Source organism: Athene cunicularia (assembly GCF_003259725.1).
Source record: "Athene cunicularia isolate RWA chromosome 2 unlocalized genomic scaffold, athCun1 chr2_part2, whole genome shotgun sequence".
Taxonomy (NCBI): domain Eukaryota; kingdom Metazoa; phylum Chordata; class Aves; order Strigiformes; family Strigidae; genus Athene; species Athene cunicularia.
Window position 1 is genome coordinate 1,689,388 of NW_020799096.1, and position 23,041 is coordinate 1,712,428.

The window sequence follows — 23,041 nt, forward strand, 5'->3', positions numbered from 1 at the left end:
TCCCCCCCCCCCCCCCAATTTTAGTTCTACGTTCATTGGAGACAACAACAGCTACAGTTTGGACACACCACATTTTACAGAATTCAAAACTGTTTGGCATCTCAGAACCAGAGATCACTCTTTTTTGACTGATATTTCTGGCTTTAGCTATCCTCAGAAAAGTGTTGACCTGTCATTTATATGGATATTTTTAAATGTTTGCTATTCTTTTCTGATGAGATTAAATCACTTAGTTTAGACATTGCCTTTACTACCACATTGTACTTCTAGAAAACTGGGAATCCAAGCAGACTGACAAAGAGTTTGCTTGGGGTTCTGGTTGCCCTGCCCAGTGTCGTCAACAAGAGTCCTATAGATGCTGTACAACTGTGAGTGAAATATCCTCATCTTTCCAACTTACAAGTCTGTCATAAAGAATCAGCCTCAGATATACAAATTTATGTAAATCTTGATCTGTTTTTATCAGAGGTATAATATTTCCTTAAGTGTCTAGGGAAATAAAGATTCTGTCTTTAATTATTAAATGCTAGGCACTTTCAGATCTTGGGGAATAAGGTAAAATGTGTCCACAAAACGTGTGTACTGGGAAGAGAGTGCCCTAAACTGACTCATTCCTTGTGCTATAGCTTCCGTGATCTTAAGCATGCTGAACACTTACTGGAATCAACTTGCAGATTTTGTACCAGCATATGAAAACATTTGTTAGCCTGCTCTGGTTTACATATCGTTTCTTCAAGGTATTAGTGTAAGAGATTTGGACCCCTAGTGTCAAAATTAACAGCTATGTTCCGTAACTGGTTTGAGTTTCCCAGTATGAATATTCCCAGAATACTGCATCTCACAGGTTGGTCATAACACAGCTTTCTCTTTCAGTCTACAATACAGAGATAAGTTCAGAAATCTGAACTATGTTCACATTTTCCTATTATCCAATTTTCCTCCATTTATTTTTTCCCTGTTGTTGTTTTCCCCTTCCTATCCATGGTTCTATTCTTCAAAATTTGCATAAGATTTTGGCCCTAAAAAACCCCAAAAGATTCCAACAAATTCTGGAAGATTATCTTCTGGTTTTAGGAAATAGAATCAAGACCAACATGATCATAAATATATGACTTAAATACCCTAGATTAATGCAACAGTAAGGGGAAAGATTAAATGTATTTCTTCTTTTACCTGCTAAAATATCTTTTCAGGAACACGTTGTTGATCCTTTCAGTGAAATCAGTGCATTACAACAATTTATTTTACATGGTCACTTGATAGTTCTTTGGAAACACGGGAAAATGTGCTCTTCAACGACAGAATTTGCAAGGTGCAGTCAGAGCTAATCCTCCCGTGTTTCAGTGATAGGAATTGAGAAAGCACACCTTTTATACTTAGTTGGAGGGGAAAAAAAAACTTCATGTAGAAGAGGAAGGAAAGCAAGGGTGACCTTATTTGTCATTTCCTCTCAGGAAAGAAATAATCTGTCAGTAAAATACAGTTTAATTCGTATACCATGCACCTCTTGTTTTCTGCTTCTGTCATCACTTCTAACAGTAGGCAACTGATAAACAGCCAACTAATAGCTTCTGCTATAAATATGACATATCTGTTTTCTCCAAAGGGGAGATGAAAATAAACAATGCACAAACATGGAATTAATAATGCCTTTGAAAAAAAAAAACCCTGAGTTTAAGCTTAAGTGATGTTTACTTTCAGCTGTGCAAATTGAGAAACAATTCTCTGCCACATTTTGCATACCCTGTTAATTTCTTTTTTTTTTTTTTTTTTTTCTCATCTAAGCAAATGTGGAATGTGCTTCACTCACTTCATGGTATTAAATATTTTGTCTGTCTGGTAGGAGCAAAGTCTCCTCACTAGCCATTATAGGGAAAGGGTACTTATCTACTATAAAAAGCATTCAGACATGAATCTGCAGCTTTAGTTCTCAGTTAACTTTATTATGAGACTTCTGTCAAACATCTTAACCAATCCGTGAGTGGGTTGATAGAAATATTTTATTATCTTTTATGAGCTTAACTGCCTTCATTTTGTGAAACGATTTTACATCCATAGCAGTAGGTTCTATACACCAAGTTTAAAATACCTTTATTCTGTACCTGTGCTACATTGTTTTGAGAGTTAATATTTGGCTTTCAGTGGGTGTGTTTTTATATTCAAGTGCCCATCAATTCTAAGGTCCCTTACTGGCTGTTTTGATCTTGCTTAAATTAGGTTAAACCTGGAAATACAACTCTGAATTCAGAAGATTTATGTTGATATAAAACTGCTAAATATAGAGGGGTCATTAAAATAAGTATGTATTGTGAGGAAAAAATTACATGTTTTTTTCTTATTGAAGTGAAAAGCTTAATTTTACGGTTTGGAACCAGTTAAAGTGATGATGAAAAGTTAAACTGACTAGTAAAAATGTTATTCAGGAAAGTAGTTATCAGGCGTTACTGTTTTATCCCTAGGTTGTGAAAAACAAACAAATCAAAAAAAAAAAGGCCAAAAAACCCCCCACCAAACAAACAGAAGGGGTTGATACAAGGTCAACTGAGGAAGAACATAGGCTAGGTAACTGGCAAATGTATTTTAAGATAAAAAAGATTTCCAGGATTCAAAAGGTGAAGAAGTGTGTTTGCATGTCAGAAGGCTAAAAGCTGGAGAGGCATCTTGAGAACTGGATATGCAAAAATATGAAAATATTTATGAATTTTACTTTGCACAGGGTTGATCGTCTATTATTGCTTATGTGCTAAGGACAGTTTAATGACTTCCCAAGTGTACAGCAAGACTGACTGATTTCTCACTATTCCAGATGCAGTTGTTTTTTTTTAAAAAAAAAAAAACAAAAACTAAGCAAATAAGATGGCAGGTTCCTCATACAACTTTTACCATGGCATAGGGTGCAGACTCGTTTATAAACTTGTTCCTAAAAGACACAGTAGTGCAATGGCATGAAAATTTGCCAAATTCTCAATGAACTTGGGAATGCTCTGCAGGCTATAAAGTAAACCAGAAGCAATCCAGACGTGTTTTGGTTTTAAAGTGGTATAAAAACTTCCACTGTCCATTCTGTTCCAGTAAAAAAAACACAAGCCACAACCTAAAACTAACCAACCAACGAACCAAAACCTTCTACTGTAAATTTTATTGTAGATACGTGTTATTGTAGATATATATTGGAGACAATAAAAAGAATGTGTTTATTTTTAAAATCATTCAAAATTGAATGCTACTAAATAATAAAATAAGATCTAAGTTTAAATTTCAAGACCTGTGTTCTTTCCAAATGTAAAATATGACAGAAAAAAGTACTTTTTCTAAATTCATAATTTAAAATATTTGACACTTTCCTGAAAAATTGGAACACGCAAATTTTGGGTACAGCTTTCTATTTATCTTTTGCAAAATGTTTACATTTTGATAAATCTGAATTTCCAGAAGCTGCTTTGTATACCTTTGTACTTGTAAATGATTCCAAACTGATCAATTTACTTAAAAAATAAATCCTAATCCCTCCGGTTAAATTGTAGCTCACGGTAATTAATGATGTTTGCTTCCAACCTTTTCTCTTGTTCAGTAGTTAAAGACAGAAGTATGTAGAGTACTGTGGAACAGGTTGTATGCCATTTGATGGAAGGCTCTGCAGCCAGAAATGTCTTACGGTAGTCAAAATACATTGCACATTTGTGATATTTTTATGATGTTACCATTTTCAGTGTCTCTTGGGCTTGCTCACAAATGTTTATTAGTAAGTCCTTGTGACCTTTGGGATTAATAAGGCTTTGGCTACTCTGAAAACTAGTCAAGAGTTATCAGAAACAAAGTTCAGGTAAAAAGATACTTTGAAAAATCTCATAAAGTACTATCTGGTTTGGGGCATCCAAATGCATTTTTAGAAATATGGCCGTGGTGGCATATCCAGTGTTGCCCAAAGACTAATTCCTGAATCGGAACCAGTACAAAGAAACAGGCCTGACCGTATGTGCTCTGCGATAAGCAAAGTAACTGCCATAAAAAACATTACCTGAGACTTGTTCCTTTCCTTACAGAGATCTATGGAAAGGCTTGAAATAAACCTCAGAATGAGTAACCTTGAACAGTAAGGATTGTGTGGAGACCACTAAATTCATGTAATTTATGGCTTCATCTTGGAGGGGGGAAAATAGCTGCTGCTACGTTTTCTTTCTTTTCAGCAGCAGCCACCCTTTTGAGCCACAATGTGTTATCTCTATTGATGGTATGCAACTTGAAGTGGAATATGAAACGTCCTAAGCGATCAATATGAGCTGCTTTAATCTTTTAGATTACAGCTGAACTCTAGAGATACTTACAGAAAAGCTTCAGTTACACTTGGACTCATTTTCTCATGAAGCTGAATGTGAACTTGGCTGCCTAGCACTCTGTCAAGACTGTCCTGCGAAATGGCAGTCGTGTGGGGAAGCTGCAGACTTCTGCAGTGTGGAAAGAACATTATGCTCACAAGAGCAGAGTGAGAAATAACAGATCAAAGCAATGGAGGCCACTAGGAATAGCAAACAAGAAGCCAAATGAGGTTTATGTAAGACTTGCATTGACTTTCTGACATGCAAATGGGAATGGTAACTGTGAAGGTGACTGCTGTGTCTGCAGAGTATTACCCTGTTCGCACAGATGAAGTGTGGGCAGCTCTATTGTGGCTTAAGTTATTTAAAAAGTGGGATGGTTTTTGTTATCCTTCTAATGTAAGCATGGTGCAAAAGGAGTCCTGCTTGTGACAGTAGGTGGGACAGAAGAGTTGTAAAAAAATTAAGCTTCCACTCTACTAATCATCATCCCTATCTAGTCAATAAATCAATTCAGGAAACATTCTGCAGTGTAAAGTTAGCTTTTTATCTTAAGACAGAAGAACAAAAAAAAAAAAAAAGTAACATTATATGGTGGATTTTAAAAAATTATCTCCCACAATCAAGAAAACCACAACACCACATGCATAAGGCAAAAGGTTGTTGAATGTTCAACCACCCTAAATGTACCAAAGGCTGGTACTTTTGGCAAATATGCCTGAGAAGCAAGTATTTCCTATGCCTGAGAAGCAAGTATTTCCTATGCCTGAGAAGCAAGTATTTCCTTACCCCATAAGAGAATGTCTTCCTTGATAAGCTCTTTACTGATTTATTCCTGACTTGGAGCATGACGTGTACCCTGCCTGGCATTTGCCAGCCATTGCCATCAGTATTTATTGTTTTCATTAGTGGCTATTCTGAGGACTAAGGAAGGGGCTTCTCCAGCAGTGTTCCAGTCACGGATGCTGAGACGTTTGGCTAGAGGTTTATTGTGCTGAGCAACAGGCTTGTGACACAGGGCCAAGGTTGTTTTTCTTGTCATTTAAACTAAACCTGTGATAGGCTGACCTCAGTAACACCTGCTTCTAAGCTTGGTTTCTTTCTTTAAAGGGCTTACCCGTGACCATGAGCTGCTTTGTAGAATCTCCCACCTTTCAGTTAACATCGCTTTAAAAGTTCTTTTGAAGCAGTGCATAAAATGTTCTAACAACTTATGCTTATTTATTCCTACTCTTTGGGGGGACAGTCTTGTGAATTAAACACAGTGGATTCTAGCATTCATTTTAGATTATAAAACCTGCCTATGCAATATGAAAAGTAAGGCTGTCTTAGCATACTAATACGTTGCAATCCAAACCAGCCCCATTAATATTCCTATTAGTTATCATTGGAGATATGCCAATTCCCATACGTATTTATCCACATTCCAGAGTGCCCTTGCAATATCACGACTGCTTTTCAGAAGTGCTTGGTGGCTTAGTCTTTCTCTTCAGCATGCTACAGAGAAATTACTCTACATATTCAAATTGGAAAAGAAAAATGTGTTTAGGATAACTAGCGTTTAGCACACAGTGCAAATTAAACCCAGATGATATGATTCTCTCCCTTGCTCCCCAACATTTACATTTGAATTCATATTTTAAAACAGGAATCTCTTGCATTACAAGTAAAGACTAAAAGTTGCTTTAAACATTTTCTCTTTGCACTTGACAGGCATTTTTGTATAATTAATGAGTTGGATATGCTAGTAATAGTTAAGATTTTGGGGTTTGTATTGTAAATGTTCTGTTTGTATGGTGAAAATGTGTAAAAGAGAAAGACTTAAGAATATTTTTTTTTGGTCAGAAAACCATGGGTTTGTGTATTTCTTGGCTAAAATGGTGTTTAATGCTACTTCAGATTGACTCATATGTTTCATATTCTGCTAGAGATTAAGTGTGGCTATTTTGGACTCAGAACAGTTTTGATATTGCAGTCCTTTGCCTTTTTTGCATCTAAATTGATCAGATTAAGAGTTCTTCATTTCTGACGCACATGTGGGACGACTTCTAGTAAAGTTGTTATTGGCAGCATGTTTATGTCTTAGAACTAGTATCCTACAGCAAAATTATGATAATGTTTTATAATTTGATAGGAAATCTTAACTGAAGATTTTGAAGAAGGAGGGGTGAATTTGTGGATTTTGGGTTTGGTATTTTTTAAAGGTCTGTTCCTCAGTGCACACTGGACCATAATGATGGAAAAGCCTTTGTCCTTCAAAAGCATTCTTATTGAGTCACCATCACTTATTTTTGATGAGTTCTATTCATCACTATCCAACTATTTTTCTTCTTTAGAAGCACTGTACACAGCTCTCTTTTTACTTTGCTGACAGAATCTCTGCAAGAGCTGAATGATCCTCCAATGCAGCTTCAAATTATTAATAAAAACCACCTGTGACTATGAATGTTCCCATTGCTTAATATTTGTAATTATATAGTTTGTATGCATTCTAACCTACTGCTAGATACAAATGTCAAGAAGATAAGATGAACGGCAGATTGTCTTTTTCATCTCCTCAGACTGCTTTGATAAGATATGTCAGCAACTTTACAGGTGACCTATTTATTGGTCTGGATGCAAAGCATCTGAACAGACTTCTTGTGAAGTGAAGCATCGAGTTTTTTTACAGTGTTTTGCTGGCCAAAAATCATTGAAGTCACTGGTATATTGAGGATTAAGCTTTAACAACCTCTAGCATTGATACACCAACAGTTTGTGTGTTTATGTTTGTGCCCTTTTTTTAGTCTATCCAGCATGAAGGGCAGACTGTATAAATAAACTATAAATAGACTGTAAAACAGGAAAGGACAGCTATCCTTTCCTGGTTTTGTTGAGTGCAAATACCAGAATGTATGAGTAGCTGCACTTGGTAGGACAAAAGATCCATCTTGCGTGGTATCTGGTTTCCAATAGCCAGGTGCCTGAGAAAGCATGCAAGAACGGAGCAAGTGAATGGCAGTCCTTCCCTGCTGTAGTCTCCAGGTCTTGAGGAGTTTGAACTTTGTGGATTGCAGAGGTTTTGCATTTGTATTATAATGACATTAGGTGACCTTTCTTATATTGATCTAATTATTGGGATCTCGAGGAAACTTGGTTCTGATGGAGGTAAACTGTAATTTTCCTCTGAATAGGGAAGTCAGAGTAGCAGATAGCATCATACTTATGACAAAGTTATCAGTTCTTTGTATTCAAACAGGGTGGAGTGGAAGTCTGGTTTTGCTTCAGGAAGTTAACATTTAAATGGACCTAAGCTGGCTTGGATGTTAATACATCACTGAGATAAATGGTACGGAGCAGAGTTTATTTCTTTGCTGCTATGATGCTGGCAGGAGAGTGTGCTCTGTAATTGATTAACAGGGTACAGTACATTGACTTATATGGGGAAAGCTATTATATCTCGGTAACAGGAAGGTATATATGATTCTGGGTTTAGTAAGTAAAAAATTGGATTCTGCAGGAAATAACTAAAACTGCTGAAAGAACGAAAGGTTCCCAAGGATTTTTTTTTTTCTCTTAAATCTGTGGCATAACAGCATTTCATGTTATGAAGGAAGTTTAACTAGTGCAATATATTTAGTGGAACTTTCATACAGGGCTAGAAATATTAGCTTATGTAAGCAGTCTTAACTTTTGTTCTATTGGACCTAAAGTCACGAGTTTTTGATGAGATTTAATATGTGTTTTAATGTCTGTTCATTTGAAGTATAAACCTTCCCTATAATTCATTACACATTCATGGTGAATTTCCTATATTTTGAATCCTAAATGAGAGGACACATTGGGGTATGTATGTTTGGTTTTTTACATGGGAAAGTGAGGTATTTTTTGTTTTTTTCTTTAACTTTTATGTTGGTATCCTAAAATAGGCATAGGAAATGAATGCAGTTCTGAACAACAGTGAAGGAAAACTATATCAACTGTTCCATCTTTCCACCCTCCCTGTCCCTCAGTATTGACAGTTCCACCCAAACTAAGAAAGCAGTTCCACCCAAACCAAGAAAGGACTAAGGGTCAGATTCAATACTTCAGAAGCACATATATACCAAATGAAGCACATTCATGACTGTAAGAATTGTGACTGCAGTGGTAAACACAGAGTGATACTCCCTGTGTGGTTTTATTTTTAATTTTTGACTATGTCAAGATTCTCTGTCGTATTCTTTTGAATCCAAGAGGATGGATTAGTGAAGCACAGAGACAAGGCAGGCCATACAGGGGGTTGACTTAGAGGCTAGTACTGTTTCCAAACAAGTTTTTCCACATTTCCTTTTGCGTAGCTTCCTCAATAGTAGCTGTCAGAACAAAAGGAGATTTTCTCAGTAGCTACTGGGATTGGAAAAAGAACAGAAATTTTCATGAACTACTGTTTGGAAAGGGGTTTTTCAGCTGTTGTGCTGTTTCTGAACAAATACAGGTATACTTTCTAGTGGCAGAAATTAAGATTTTGCTCACATTTTATCCCTTTTTAAAAGTTTTTTGTTGTTGTTGTTGTTGTGATTTAGGATAGCTCTTTTGTTTCACAAGTTTTTTTAGAATATTGTGACCAATAGCCTCCCATTATGTTAATAATTAATCAAATTATATAAATAGCAAACATTTTTGTAGCTAAATCTTTCTATTCCTAATATTCTTCCACAACAATGCAGGGTTTTCTCCCCACCCCCCACCCCCAGGTATGAAACTATGGGTGGGAGAAAATTGTATAAACCTACCAATCTGCTTTAAAAAAATATATTAGAAAAAATCAGGAAACTGGACAGAGGTACTTGTTCAACCTTAATGAGAATTATTTTTTCCCTTAACAATAAGGTGTAAGATAAGCACAGGAAAATGCTATAATGAGGTTTTGTTTTGCATTTTAAAAATATTTCTGATTATGTGTTCTTTTGCTTTTGAATGTCTCGTTCCATTTTTACCTAGACAACAGGACTAATGAAAAATTACTTCAAATCTCTAGCTAGGTAACACTAATGATGAAGTGCAGCGAGAGCAGTTTGCTAGCAGTTTTTAAGCTGAAAACCTATTTTTATGAACTACTAGAAATACACTACAGATAAAGGAGTACACAAGAAGGACTTTGTCAAGTAACTCTCTGTGATTATGACATTTAGGGCAAAATTTGTAGTATTTCAGTCTGCTGATCACTTCTGTTCTTAAGCTCTAGTGTTGCACTACTTTGACTGAAATCATAGGAGCCTGGCACCCAGGATCTTGTTGCCAGGACAAGGCCCTGTGTCACCCCGGTGTGGAGCTGGGATGGTGCGTTAGGCACAAGGTGCTGTGCACAGCTGGCTGCAGGCTGCTGGCCAGATGTGCTGTGGCTGCCCCAGCAAAGCAGGGGCAGGAGGGGAAGTGATCCTTCTGGTATTAAAAGCATTTATCTTCCCTCATCAGAATTCCATCATTAAGTAGTGTGGTAGTGAACATTAAAGGCATTGAAATTGTCCTTTAATTCAATTCGATTGCCCTTTGCTCTTGCCTGTGCTTTTATGCTGGTATGAATTTTGCTTTCTCCTTTAACAAACTCTCTGAAATTTGTGAAGGGAATGTATTTGTTTTGTTAAATGTCAAAGTACTGATTCATGAACAAATGTTCTTCAGTATTTCTGTGCATCAGTTTCTATTGCTATGAAAGTCATTATATGTTTCATTACATGAGACTGGAAATTTTGGGAGACCTGTATTATAAATTATTTGATTCACTCACAATCCCTTTTTTCCCTTTTAAGTTGTTTTTTTTTTTTTTTTTGAGGGTAGTATTAATTCAGTGTCCACATGTGATCCAGTGTGACCAAACCACCGTTTTCCAATTGTATCAAAACTACGTCTTATGACTGAGTTTTAAAAATGCTGCCTGCCAGGGGTGGGCTAATACTTTCTAGATACATAAATTGAGGGTGTTTCCACTTATAGAAGAGCCTGCGTTGCAGTGCCTGTCTTTAAAAAGATTATTCAACCTGTCTGGTGTAGGTTATGGGGTTTTTTTAGGTTGTACCTGGAATATAAACCTTCCAGTGCTTCAAGGGCGCTACAGGAAAGCTGGGGAGGGACTCTGCATCAAGAGGTGTAGGGATAGGATAGCATGAGGGGTAATGGTTTTAAACTGAAAGAAGGTAGATTTAGATTAGATGTAAGGAGGAAACTCTTTCCTGTGAGGGTGGTGAGACACTGGCAGAGGTTTCCCAGAGCAGCTGTGGCTGCCCCCTCCCTGGCAGTGCTCAAGACCAGGTTGGACGGGGCTTTGGGCAACCTGGGCTGGTGAAAGGTGTCCCTGCCCATGGCAGGGGGGTCGGACTAGATGGTCTTTAAGGTCCCTTCCAACCCAAACCATTCTGTGATTCTATTCTATGATTCTAAACAAGCAATTTAATCTACATATTTCACCCATCTGTTGAAACAACTGAGGCAAAAACTAGAACAAAGGGCAGTACATTAATTCTCTACATATTTGGAAAATCAAAAGCCAATTCTCTTCATTCTAATTTATGTTACATAATACCTTCATACAAGAGCTGATTTGTTTAAAACTTTTTTTCTTGATTAGAAAGGCAAAGATTCTTATTTTTTTTCTATTTTAGATGCTAATACCAAGTTAATCTTCTTTATACTGAGTAAAATAGAAGTGCTCAAATGGATTATGGAGATTAAAAAAAAATATTATTTTGTTATGGGGTTTTTTTCAGTAAATCTGTTACTTGATAATTCATAGGCATTTATTAATGTACCCTAATACATTTTCATTTCTAAAATATCAGGTTATCAGCACTTCAATTACAAACTGAAAGTTTATAACTTATCTGCTTCTTAGGAGGCTTTCATGATAATACTTTTCTTTAGCACTACATTTTCATGTCACCAAAACCATTCCAGATGTATCAGGGCAGGCTTTTTTGATCGCTTGTAGTATCCCTAAGCAGAGTGTTTAGGTGTTACCATTACCTAATTTTGTCCTTTGTCGAAGTCTTCATTTTCTCATTTTGAAGTGTGTGTCTCTGTATGTTTGTGTGTTTTCTTGTGGGTTTTGTGGTGGGTTTGTTGGTTGGTTTTTGTTGATTTGTTTTGGGTTTTTTTGGGGTTTTTTTGTTTGTTTTTTTTTTACTGAAACTGAATGTATCTACATGCATTCCATTTGTACAAAAATAACAAGGCTGTGTTATTAGCCAAAAGAAAAAGGGCACATTGCCACTTAATATATATGATAATTAAAATCATAAAGTGTATTTTCTTTTTGTGTTTCAGAAAAGTGTGATGAACCTCTGGTCTCAGCATTACCCCACTCCTCCTTCAGCAGTTCATCATCTATGACAAGCAGCTACATGCCAGGGTATGCCAAGTTAAACAAGAGAGGAGGTAAGGGGCGCTCAACCTTAACATTCAGATACTTAAAGAAAAAGTAATGAATGATATTTTTAATATGAACATACTTTTTATGTAAAATATTATTGCTTATATTTGCTTTAACAAAGTTTTAGCTGTTTGACAGACTGTTTTAGTAAATGGAATGAGTTCTATTTCATTGCATGTGACAGTAATTGCACTTCATTGCACCTCAGGGAGAAATACACTACTGATAACGTGTAGCAGCATGGGCCAAATGCCTAATGTCGATGGAGTCATCCGGTACGGTTGTATAATTGACTTCAGTTGAAAGGGCATACCTGTGTTCATTGGGTAAATGAGCATTAGCAAGGTCATGGTTGTTGGAGCAAAACTAAACAGCTTTGGTGTGCTTTGTTGATTTAACTTGTTTCTCACCTTAGCAATGATTGCTGTCATTCATTTTTTTCTACCACCACAGGAACTTTGCCTTTTGCATGCATTGCTGTAACACAACATGGCGTTGTTCAGAAGTAACAAAGCCACCTCGGTTTTGGTGGTTGGAAGAATAGGCGCGTAAGTTTGTTCCACCTAGTCTTATTATATCCTTAGGACTAGGATTTGTTTCACAGTCTGAACACAAGTCTTTACCTTAACCCATAGGAATTTTCATAGCTTTCCTTGATCCAGAGAAGATCCAAGCTTTCCTTGGTCCAGAGAAGGGGCACAGGAATGATCAGAGGGTTGGAGCACCTCTCCTGTGAGGAGAGGTGGGTAGAGGTGAGGTTGTTCAGCCTGGAAAAGAGAAGGCTTCAGGGAGATCTTATTGCGGCCTCCCAGTACCTAAAGGGGGCTTGTAAGAAAGATGGATGGATTTCAGTAGGGCCTGTAGCGATAGGACAAGCAGTAGTGAGTTTAAGCTAAAAAAGGGTAGATTTATACCAGATATAAGAAAATTTTTTACAATGAGGGCAGTGAAACGCTGGAGCAGCTTGCCCGGAGAGGTGGTAGATGCCCCCTCCTTGGAAACATTCAAGGCCAGGTTGGATGGGGCTCTGAGCAACCTGATCTAGCTGAAGATGGCCCTGCTTATTGCAGGGGGGGGTTGGACTAGATGGGCTTTTAAGATCCCAACCCAAACTATTCTATGATTCTATGTCAATGACAACACTGACATGGCAGAATCTGCTTGAGGTTAAATTTATGTGTTTCAGGGAATGAGGTGAGGGGAGCTTTGCAACCAAGGGGGCTGAGCTGTAGACATGGAAGATCCTCAGGCAAGTGGTGCCCTTGCCACTGGGACACCATCCCCTGTCTACAAGCAGGGTGAGCAGTGCTGGTTGCACCAGCAGGTTCTGCCAGTTGTCTTGAGATCATCACACAGAAAAGGACGAGTGAGGCCTGGTATCAAGCTAGGAAACAAAATCCGTAAGTGTGTGAGAACACAGGATGGAGCTGGGCATGGATACACCTATGACGTGGCTCAGGTAGGTCCTGGGGACTGAAATGGGGTCCCCAGGCTCATGGTCAGCACAAGTGGGTTCCCAGTAGGTAGGGCAATTATAGCCAGTTGGTACCCTCAGGGTCCTGACACTGATCTTTTTTGTTTAGTCTGCAACTCCATTGGTCTGAATTCTCTGTATGTGTGTTGTATATGTGTAGGATTCTTGTTCTTTGATCTCTTTTTCTCTTGTTTTTTTGTTCTCTAAAATCAGTCTTAGCCAGCTCCCAAGGTTGCTTTCTTTTAATGACTAGTAATTGACCTGGTGAGTTGCTTAAAGCCCTGCTCCCTCTGGTACTACTCTGTGCCTGTACTTTCAATACCTCTGCTATCACCCTGTTATCATAGTCCTCTACACTACATTTTTATTCTAGAGTAATAGTTTGTTCTCTGCAGAATACCTACTTTAGGTACAGAAATATATCAAAATCGTGTGTGCCATCACAAAGCTAAGCTAAAGGTAAAACAGATTAGGCTATGTTACCTGTGTTAGAGAGTTAGTACCAAGCTAAACAGAAGTCAAAGACTAGCTTAGAGAAAATATGACTGACAAGCTGGAGTCCTGCAGCCCTGCTGAGCTGAAGCAAAGCCTGTCAGGAGCACTGGCAATTTCTTTGGTTTTATGCCTGCAGACTAGCAGATAACATTGTTTATCGTTCCAGAAATTTAGAAGACTTCTGAATGAGAATAGATGCCGTTTTATGCTGGTTTCAGGATTTTACTTTGGTGTTGCCTTTATTTTGTTACGTGCCTTTTAATAATTCTCCTTCTTTCTGTTGCAATACGTCTGAACGTGGGTTTTGATAGGCTGTTGGGCCTCTTAAGTTGTGTTTTCAAGTGTTTGTTGTCCAGATGAAAGAAGTTAACTAACAGTTCAATTCTAGAACACTGCTCATCCTTTACATTAAATTCTGCTGTATCTGATCGGAGTGATGTTGATTTGCATTGTATTCCCTATTCTAAAATAGAAAAAAAAAAAAAAAATCACTAGAATCACTTCAATAAAATAAAACTTTGCATCCACTTGGTGGAGAAGATCTTCAAATTGATTTTAGATTACTATTTCTCCTTTTAACTTACTCTGCTACTTATTCTATTGTAAGTGGAAAGCAAATCAGACATTTGGAATTTAATTTTTTGCCTTTAGTTATATTTACCCTCCCCTTTCTTACTCTTGCAATCACTACAGTGCAGTTTCTTTTAATGATATTTCTTTATCAATAAGGTCTGCAGTACAGTCATTAATCAAACACTGGCCTAATTTCCTCTATCAAAAGGTCATTTGAAATTTAGTTGCATCTCTTTGCTTAAATAGCAACTTCTTTAGACTGTTGTCCCCCATCTCTTAATACATACGAAGCATAGCATACATACTTTTCAAAACTGAACCTTCTATATGTACATTAACTAATTTTGCTTTCCTAATTCTAGAGAGAGCAGAAGTACTGCAGAATTCAGGAATGTGTTTAAAATGGGAACTCAGCCTTCACTGTGTTTATGGTTTTGCTTCTACAAATGATGGAAAATAGCTCAGTTTTAATGCTGAGCTATTTTACAACATCATGGAGTTACAGATATTGCTAACCAAACCAGTAATAAGGGAATCCAATTTTTTTCTCTCCAAAGAGTCATTATCAGATAATAGGTTCCCAAATCAAATGTACTATTTAAACCACACTGTGCTCAAGTCATTAAATGGAAAGAACTCCCTCTCCTCTAGCCCCAGACCCTTTAAATTAGGGAAACGCGCATTTGAAAATTCTAGTCTCCAACCCAATTATATTTTCCTTTACCATTTTCATGGCACTTCACTCTAGACTGGCAAAACACTTTAGCAGAATAGATCGTATATTTTATTCTATTGATTACGACACTGATTTACTGAACAGTCACATCATGTTATTAAGAAGGTTGCAGTCGTTGTTCTGGTTCAGTTTCCTGCTATAAATGTTGCAATTGGAAGGATGCACATCAAAGAGTTTAATATTTTCATCAGTTTTTAGGAGGCTTCAAAAGCAGAAACATCATTAATTTATTCCTAATGTTTGATATCACTTTGTTTACAAATCTCATAACTACTGATCTAGGCAAACAGAACTAAAACTGCATGGAATGGTATTGATCTGGAAGCTGAGCCTCCAGGATGTATGTGTAGGGTATTTTGCCATGTCAGTATATCAGAATATTTTACATTTTCCACAGCTGTCTGCTCAGAGCCCTGCAAGCCTTCACTGACTCACAGATTTGTACTTATTTCAAAGGAAATGCAGATTTGATGGACGGAGTATAACTCGATTAGAAAAGTTAACATCTCCAGTTCTGTTTAATTGGTGCTTCAGATTCTTTTGTGTTGCCCCTTATTCCTGTTCTGATCCTTATTTCTTGTTAGGGTAAGCAAAGAAAAGGATCCTGAGCTTTTTTTTTTTGGGGGGGGGGGGGAATAATTAGAGGAAAAATTATGATTGTTGAAACATATCTTCAGCAGTTACCTGCAAGTTTATCAGTCTTCTGAAAATTCATACCCGAATGTATTGAAATTTAAAGCCTCCATTTCTATGTCAGTGAGTAAGAGTCTTTGATTTATATAATTGTTGTAAATATGAGTCTGTGTTTCCGTAATCATGAAGAGCCAGAGGTCAGGGGGTACAAGGCATGTGTGCATTTTACACTGGCTCTGTCATTCAGGGCTCACCAAAGCACCCCAACTGTCTCATGAGCTGCATTCCCTCTTCTGCCTTCCTGGGTGCTTTCAATCATAGCAGCTGTGAAAAGCTAGTAAAATGCTTTCATTTTATAATCCTGGAAAGAAGTGAGGAACAAAGAGGCCGCACTAAAATGTAGGCTATTTTGTCTTATTCTCTTTGTGAACAAAAGAAGGTGGTTCCTCCACTGTACTACTACTTAACAACATATTTCACTGGAATTACAACTGGACAAAGCAATTGCTGCTATCCCTGTCAGGTCTGCAAGCAGGGGGTGAAGAACCTTTAAAACTTTAAGTGTGGCAAAACTTACCTTGAGACTGGAATGATGCATTGAATTGCATAATGCGAAAGTAGGGTTGGGGAAGCTAGAGTGTGGTGACTCCTAACTTCTGTTAAAGGCTTATAAGCAAAAGCTTGGACTTAAAAAGCTAGTGGCACTGACTTAGCAACAGTTCAAAGGTTGCAGTAGTCAGATTCTCTCAAATTATCCTTCTGAAAGTAAGATAATTTTTCTTTTTAATCCACTAAGTCTTAATGTATTGTAGAATTGAAGTATTTATATATATATATATATATATATATATATATATATATATATTAATTATCAGAATTACTGTTTGTTGTTCAGTGCAGTATAACAAAGGGACAGATTATTTTTTAAATGTCTACAGCTTGTATCAGAAAACAAAGCACCACAGAAGATAAACGTATGAATTTTCTTTTTTGTTCCTGTTACTATCATTTTCGTCTCAATATATGCAAACATCATTAAATCTTTGAATACTAGAAAACCCTAAAACTTTTTAATTTGGATGCACTTTGTAAAAATTATTTTGAATGTTCTCTCGGCTATCCGCTCACATTCTATACCGATGTAAACCAAACATTTCTAAGTGTATTAAATGATCCTCCAATATTTGAAGAAATATGAGACTTTGCTACCTCTGAAAAAATACTTTTGTTTTCAAAATGACTGACAGAGGAGTCATTCATGTTGGCACATAAACATATGCAAAGAAGTTACTGACAGCGCTGTAACACATTTTAACTGGAGCCTAGCTAGCAGACTAGCTAAAGAGATTTTGGTGTGCCCTTCCATTTTTGTCATACCTGCTGCTCAAAAATAGTCCATAATGCTATCACCTTACTAACTAAAATGGCATCAGAGGAAAGGAGAGTTTTCAATTAGCTCATTCTAGAGCTTTTTAAAAATAGATCTACAGTAGCTTTTGCATATGTGATGGCAAGGTTATAAGGTCTAACATCTTATGACCTGCCATCAGTACAATCAATGGACTGCATCACATCATAAGGAGGATTCTTACCACACATTTGATATAATGCACTATCAATCTTTCTTTTAATGGTTCCCAAGCTATTGGACCTTACACTTCTCACTAGTACAAGAATTAATGCTGCCCATCATCCACCTCATACCATTTTAATTTAGGGAAGAAATTCCACATTATTTCAACATAATGTAAGGTTATATAATATAATTGGAAGCTGCTTGAAACTGATCAGAGTCTCAGAACTTCAGAAATAATCCCAGCAGACAGTGCAAGTATGAAGGTCATAATGAATCTTTGGATGTATGGAAATTCTCTTATGCACAGTGGAATAAAGAAGAAGAAATTTGACAACCAGGGCTCTCTTTCAAGTCCAGTATTAGGGGGGAATCTGAAGCTATCAACGGAATTGATAATGGAATATGAGGGAAGTTTCTGTAGGACAGCTGATGTTTGAAAAGCATTCCTTTTATCACCACTATGTAACTCCTGTCTAGGCTTTCATGTTGCTTTTTAATCAGGGCGCTGACCTTGACCTGTTATTGGAACTATTGATGTATATATAAAACAATCATCAGAAATTTTAAGTGGACATAGGTATAATTGAGTCAGTATGGTTTTTCTCAGTGGAGTTTTAAATTTTGGCTCCTGCATGGAAGATTCAAGAAATTATCTGTAACGGGATATGGTTCTTTTATTCCCCAAATCATTCCCAGTAAGTCAGTTAGATCTGTTCTGCAGCAGCTCTACCAATATAAAAAAAAAATGCTTGTCAGAGTCTCACCTAAGAAGAAATTGGGGTTGCCTGGCCTTAGCTCTTTTTAGTGTGGCTACTAAAACCTCCGGTACCGTAACCAATATCACTACTTTTCCAATTCCTTATTACTTTTCAGTAATGGTGTATGAAAAAGGATTTCACAGAATCATAGAATCACAGGATGCTTTGGGTTGGAACTGACCTTAAAGACCATCTAGTCTGACCCCCCTGCCCTGGGCAGGGACACCTCCCACCAGCCCAGGTTGCCCAAAGCCCCGTCCAACCTGGCCTTGAACACTGCCAGGGAGGGGGCAGCCACAGCTGCTCTGGGAAACCTCTGCCAGGGTCTCACCACCTGCACAGTGAAAAAAATTCTTCCTTATATCTAATCTAAACCTCTGCTCTTTCATTTTAAAACTGTGACCCCCTCGTCTTATCCCTACACCCCGCGATCAGGAGTGCCTCCCCATGTTTCCTGTAGCCCCTTTAAATACTGAGAGGCCGCTCTAAGGTCTCCCCAGAGCCTTCTCTTCTCCAGGCTGAACACGCCCAACTCTCTCAGCCTGTCCTCATGTAGTTTTCTTTTTGACAGAGTGAATGTAAAAGAGATATAGTTTGTGTCAGCGTGGATTCTGTGAGCTGTTTTGGGCTTGTCCATTCATGGGAGTTGCCAGGAATTTATTTTGAGTGTGAATCTCAAAGTGAGGCATTGCTCACACTGCATTAACATTGTCCTTATAGGGACAGCGGGGAGCAAGTGTGAAGTAATTAGCACACTGTAGATTGTCACCTTAAATTCTGCAATCTCTTTATGTCAGCAAGACCTTTGGGCACACTGAGAATGCCTGTACACATAATAACTCGTTATGTTTTGATTAAAACCCTCTTAGGGTAAAGTTCACAGAATGATCTCAGTTGGGAAAGACCTTGAAGATCATCCAGTCCAACCATTAACCTCACACTGACCGTTCTCAGCTCCACCAGATCCCTCAGCGCTGGGTCAACCCGACTCTTCAAACCCCTCCAGGGATGGGGACTCCACCCCTGCCCTGGGCAGCCCATTCCAACCCCCAACAACCCCTTCTGCAAAGAAATGCTTCCTAAGAGCCAGTCTAACCCTGCCCTGGTGCAGCTTGAGGCCATTCCCTCTTGTCCTGTCAGTTGTTACTTGGTTCAAGAAACTCATTCCTGGGCAGTTATTATAGTGTTGCCACTGGTTTGTAAATTCACTGCCCAGGTAACTGAATGCTGTCTTTCATAATTAGGTAAGCACTTAAGAATGTTTAGACTAACATAAAAGAACAGTAACATCCATGAGAAAAATAGTATCATACACTTAGCTTCTGTCTGTCTACAAGAGAGCTCTTGCTGAGTAAGACTTTATAAATAATTAAAACATGGTTGCCTTTAAATAACTAAATAAACAAAGTTCCCTTTCTGTAAATACATGCTTTAGAAAAATACACATCGTAAAATCCAGTACAGTTTATTTGCTGAAACTATGCCATGTAATACATAGTAGATCAAATTTAGGTGATCAGAAGTCAGGGAAAATTACATCTTGTTAACCTATTAAATAATTATTTCTTTTTACAAATGTGGGAAACAAGTTATTCATGAATGAAAAAATAATCCTCTTGGGCTTCCTTTATTAATGCAACTTTTAAAACGTGTTTGGACTGGACATAGCATTCTTCGTGTTGCACACAGTATAAATAACAGTATTTCTGCGATGTTTTAGAAAGACTACAATTAATTGATGTTTTGCTTTGGTTGTTTTGGGGTTTTTAAGTGCTCTTGGGGTTTTTTTGATTCACTTCAAGACGTAGCTCCTGTAGGAGCATCATTACCTGTGAGGGTAAATGAAAACACTTAAATTTCATTAGTAACACGGCCTTTTGGTAGTATTCCTAATAAAATTTTTGTGTAACCCTAACTTCAACCTCCGGGTATTTTCTTCTTTTAACATCCATAAATAATTCAGGCTCAGATCATCATTTGAGAGTTCTTTTGGAACTAGAAAGAAAAGTCATGTAGGAAAGGTATTTGTCCCCTCATGGCTATTATTTCTTGGTCAAATATTATTGCTGAATTCATATAATTTTCTGTATGTCTTTATCTGCCTCATATCCTACCGCATATCATTTTTGCTTGTTCCTCACCTTCCAAATAAATAGCTGGTCACCGTGCTTTGATTTGTAATGCAACTCACTTCAGCTCCATGAATGCTTGTATCTCTGTTCTGAAGTCAGTTGTGATTTCCACTCAGTTGACCATAGCACTTGTTTTCTGTGCTTCAGTGATCTGGCCCTAATGAAACATTTTCCATAAATATCTACATTTTGTAGAATGAATTCTTAAAAATACAAATAAAAATGTTTGCAGTAGCTCATACCTCTGAAACCACAGGCTCTTTCGGTCTCTGGAGCAATATATGGGGCAGTAGGAAAAAATATGCAGTGCAAGAAGATAGCAGATTTTTTGAAGGGGCAGGGAAAAGAAGCATCAAAAAAGGGGAAAAAATTACCATGTACATCCAGGTCAGACTGGTGTGTTGAAAAAGTAACTTTGAAAAGGAAAAACATCACCCTTTTCATTCAAAACACAATCCAAGAAACAAAGTCTGTGGAAAGTGAATCTCAGATAATTGGATAAAAATAAAGCATCATTAGCTTATGTTAATTTACCATAGCCCAACGAATACAGAAAGCATGACCATTTTTTCCAGTTCATAACTATTTTGTTAATTAAATTGTTCAGAATACCTAATTGGCTTATTTAATACATGTTGAGATGGGGAAGAGGGGAAAAAAATATTACTGAGTTCTCTCTTAAACTTTGTGTGTGAAACTTTTTCTACAGCAATTCAATTTGCAGAGGTAGCAGTTCCAAGTTCAGCTGGAGACATAAGGAAGATGGGCAGCTCTCTAGGGCCATGGGTAGACGGGGACAGCAGATCCACCCTGACTATGATGAGCAGCTAGCTTTTTCCAGACAAAACTCAGCTTAGTTCATTAATTCTTTCTGAAGCTAATGAACAGCTGACTCTGACAGGAAAGGGGCCGCACTGGTGGCAGGGAGTAGGCAGCCTTGCAGCCAGCCAGGCTGGGTCCATGTATCACAGATATACTTAGGGATATACCCCTAGGGATCTGTGCAGCTCTGGCCATTTATCCCCAGAGGAGCCAAATTCAGTGCTCTCGACAATCCTAAAAGCCCAGAGATTAATTTGAAGGTTTCTCAAGCAGCACTGGGACATTAACCTGTAAATAGTTAAGAAATTTATTTAGGTGTATTTACTGGCTTCATCTCTATGCTATCTTGAAAAGGCAAACCTGATTAGCTCACTAACTCCACTCAGAATACTTACATTCTTCTCTGCATTTCAGCAGAAGCTAATGGTCTCAAATATGAGGTGCCTGACAAGTTTATACTTGAGCTTTACAGATGGTACAGGATACCTGGTCTCTTTCTTACTGTGTGCAGTCAGGTGCTTCAGATTTCACATGGATGACTCATACACATAAGATACATTAAAAGTTCTCAGACACTTTCTAAAAGTCATCAAACTTGCATTGTATTTTTTTGCTATGTGCTTCATAAGCATTCATCAAGTTTACATTCATGAAAGCATCACTTGTACATGGAGGTGTTAGTGCACGAAGAGTATTGCCAACAGCAGGTTCTTGCCTGCATAAAGACGATTTTTTACAAAAGGGCATCAGTCCTTGTAAATCAGGCACTAAATTACATAGTCAATCCATTTAAACATTGCAGACGTTACTTCTGATGTCTAATTTCAATTCCTAAAACAGGGAGTGAAGTTTTATCCTATTTTAAAAGCTAGCACATTTAGAATTAAATTTTACATTTAATATAAAGGGTGAGATTTGGGCTGCAAAATGAATTATAATAACACTGAAGTTCTGCTAGGTGCCTTCTTAACCTGATGCCTCACAAGAAACTTACCTACACTAGAGCTGGCACATTTAATAAATTAGAAAATTTTATACTTCTGTAGATAATGGAGCTACTGTGTTTGCACAGATCAATGGGAACATGCGGGATTTAAAAAACCCCTCAACATAGGAAAACTGGCCAACCACTTTTGACATGTCCAGTACATTTAGGAGTAGCAGAGGTTAGATATACCCCTGGCTAGGTTATATCTACAAATACTTCAGACCAAAACAGAGATGTGTGAGACTCATCTGGATTTGTGGGAATGATGCGGTGAGTGTACAGAAAATGCACTGTCAGCTGCTTCCAAGGTAGGTTCCTCTTGTCAGACAGTATGAGTGTTTCACCCTCTCCTGCACACAAAACACAGATTTTCCTTACACAGATGAGTGTAGTGCAACTGGTAGATAGCTTCTTCAAGCACAAAGTACTGCCTTTCCCATATAAGTCATAAACAAGTGTAAATGCTGGTAGAAATGGGAGCTATTTGGCTACCGTTATAACCTCCTAGTACGGTAATATGCTGAAAGAGAGAAAAGAAATAATGTGATGAAATGAGGCTATTCGCTGTAGGATGAGAGAGTGCAGCTATTATTCATGTTTCAGCCTTCACAATTAGACTTATTCACAAGGAAATCTGAGATACACAGTAAGAGAACATTAATACTCATTTTTCTATATAATATATGTCACAAAAAATATCTCTGGATCTGGAAGAGTCTAATTTGGCATCCAGTCCCACATCATAGATTTGCTGTTGGCTTCACTTTGGTTTGTATCACTTTCTTAGATGAAACTATTTTTTAACCTGTTTGTGTATAAGACTCATTTTAACATTGATAAAAATTATACAGGCGCATGTACATTTGAAGGAAAAAAGGTGCATCAACTCATTCTGAACAAGATCACTTACGTTAGAAAACTTCAACTTTATTGAAGCCTTGCATAGCCTGTTATAGGTGAAAAGGAAAGGGGTGAATGAGAGTGTTGTCAGAGTGAAAATTCCTCCCTTCAGTGAGAGGATAATTTTCCTTTATTAGGTTATCACTGTAGCTGAGGTTTGAGTCAGCTTTGTGCAGAATGGCAGATGACTACAACACTGCAGGGGGAGAAACTGTTGGCGTAATTAGGAAGCAACAATTTAGTTATGCCTA

At 37.6% G+C, this 23,041-nt stretch overlaps 1 protein-coding gene across 2 annotated transcripts in view; it reads left to right on the top strand.

Moving 5' to 3' along the window:
* CNTNAP2 (contactin associated protein like 2) overlaps positions 1-23,041 on the top strand; it is a 1,177,736-nt gene that overhangs the window by 353,068 nt on the left and 801,627 nt on the right. For both annotated transcript variants that reach the window (XM_026844012.1, XM_026844013.1), the window contains exon 2: positions 11,598-11,708. In XM_026844012.1, the coding sequence (XP_026699813.1) occupies positions 11,598-11,708 (111 nt within the window). The remainder of the gene's footprint in view (positions 1-11,597; positions 11,709-23,041) is intronic.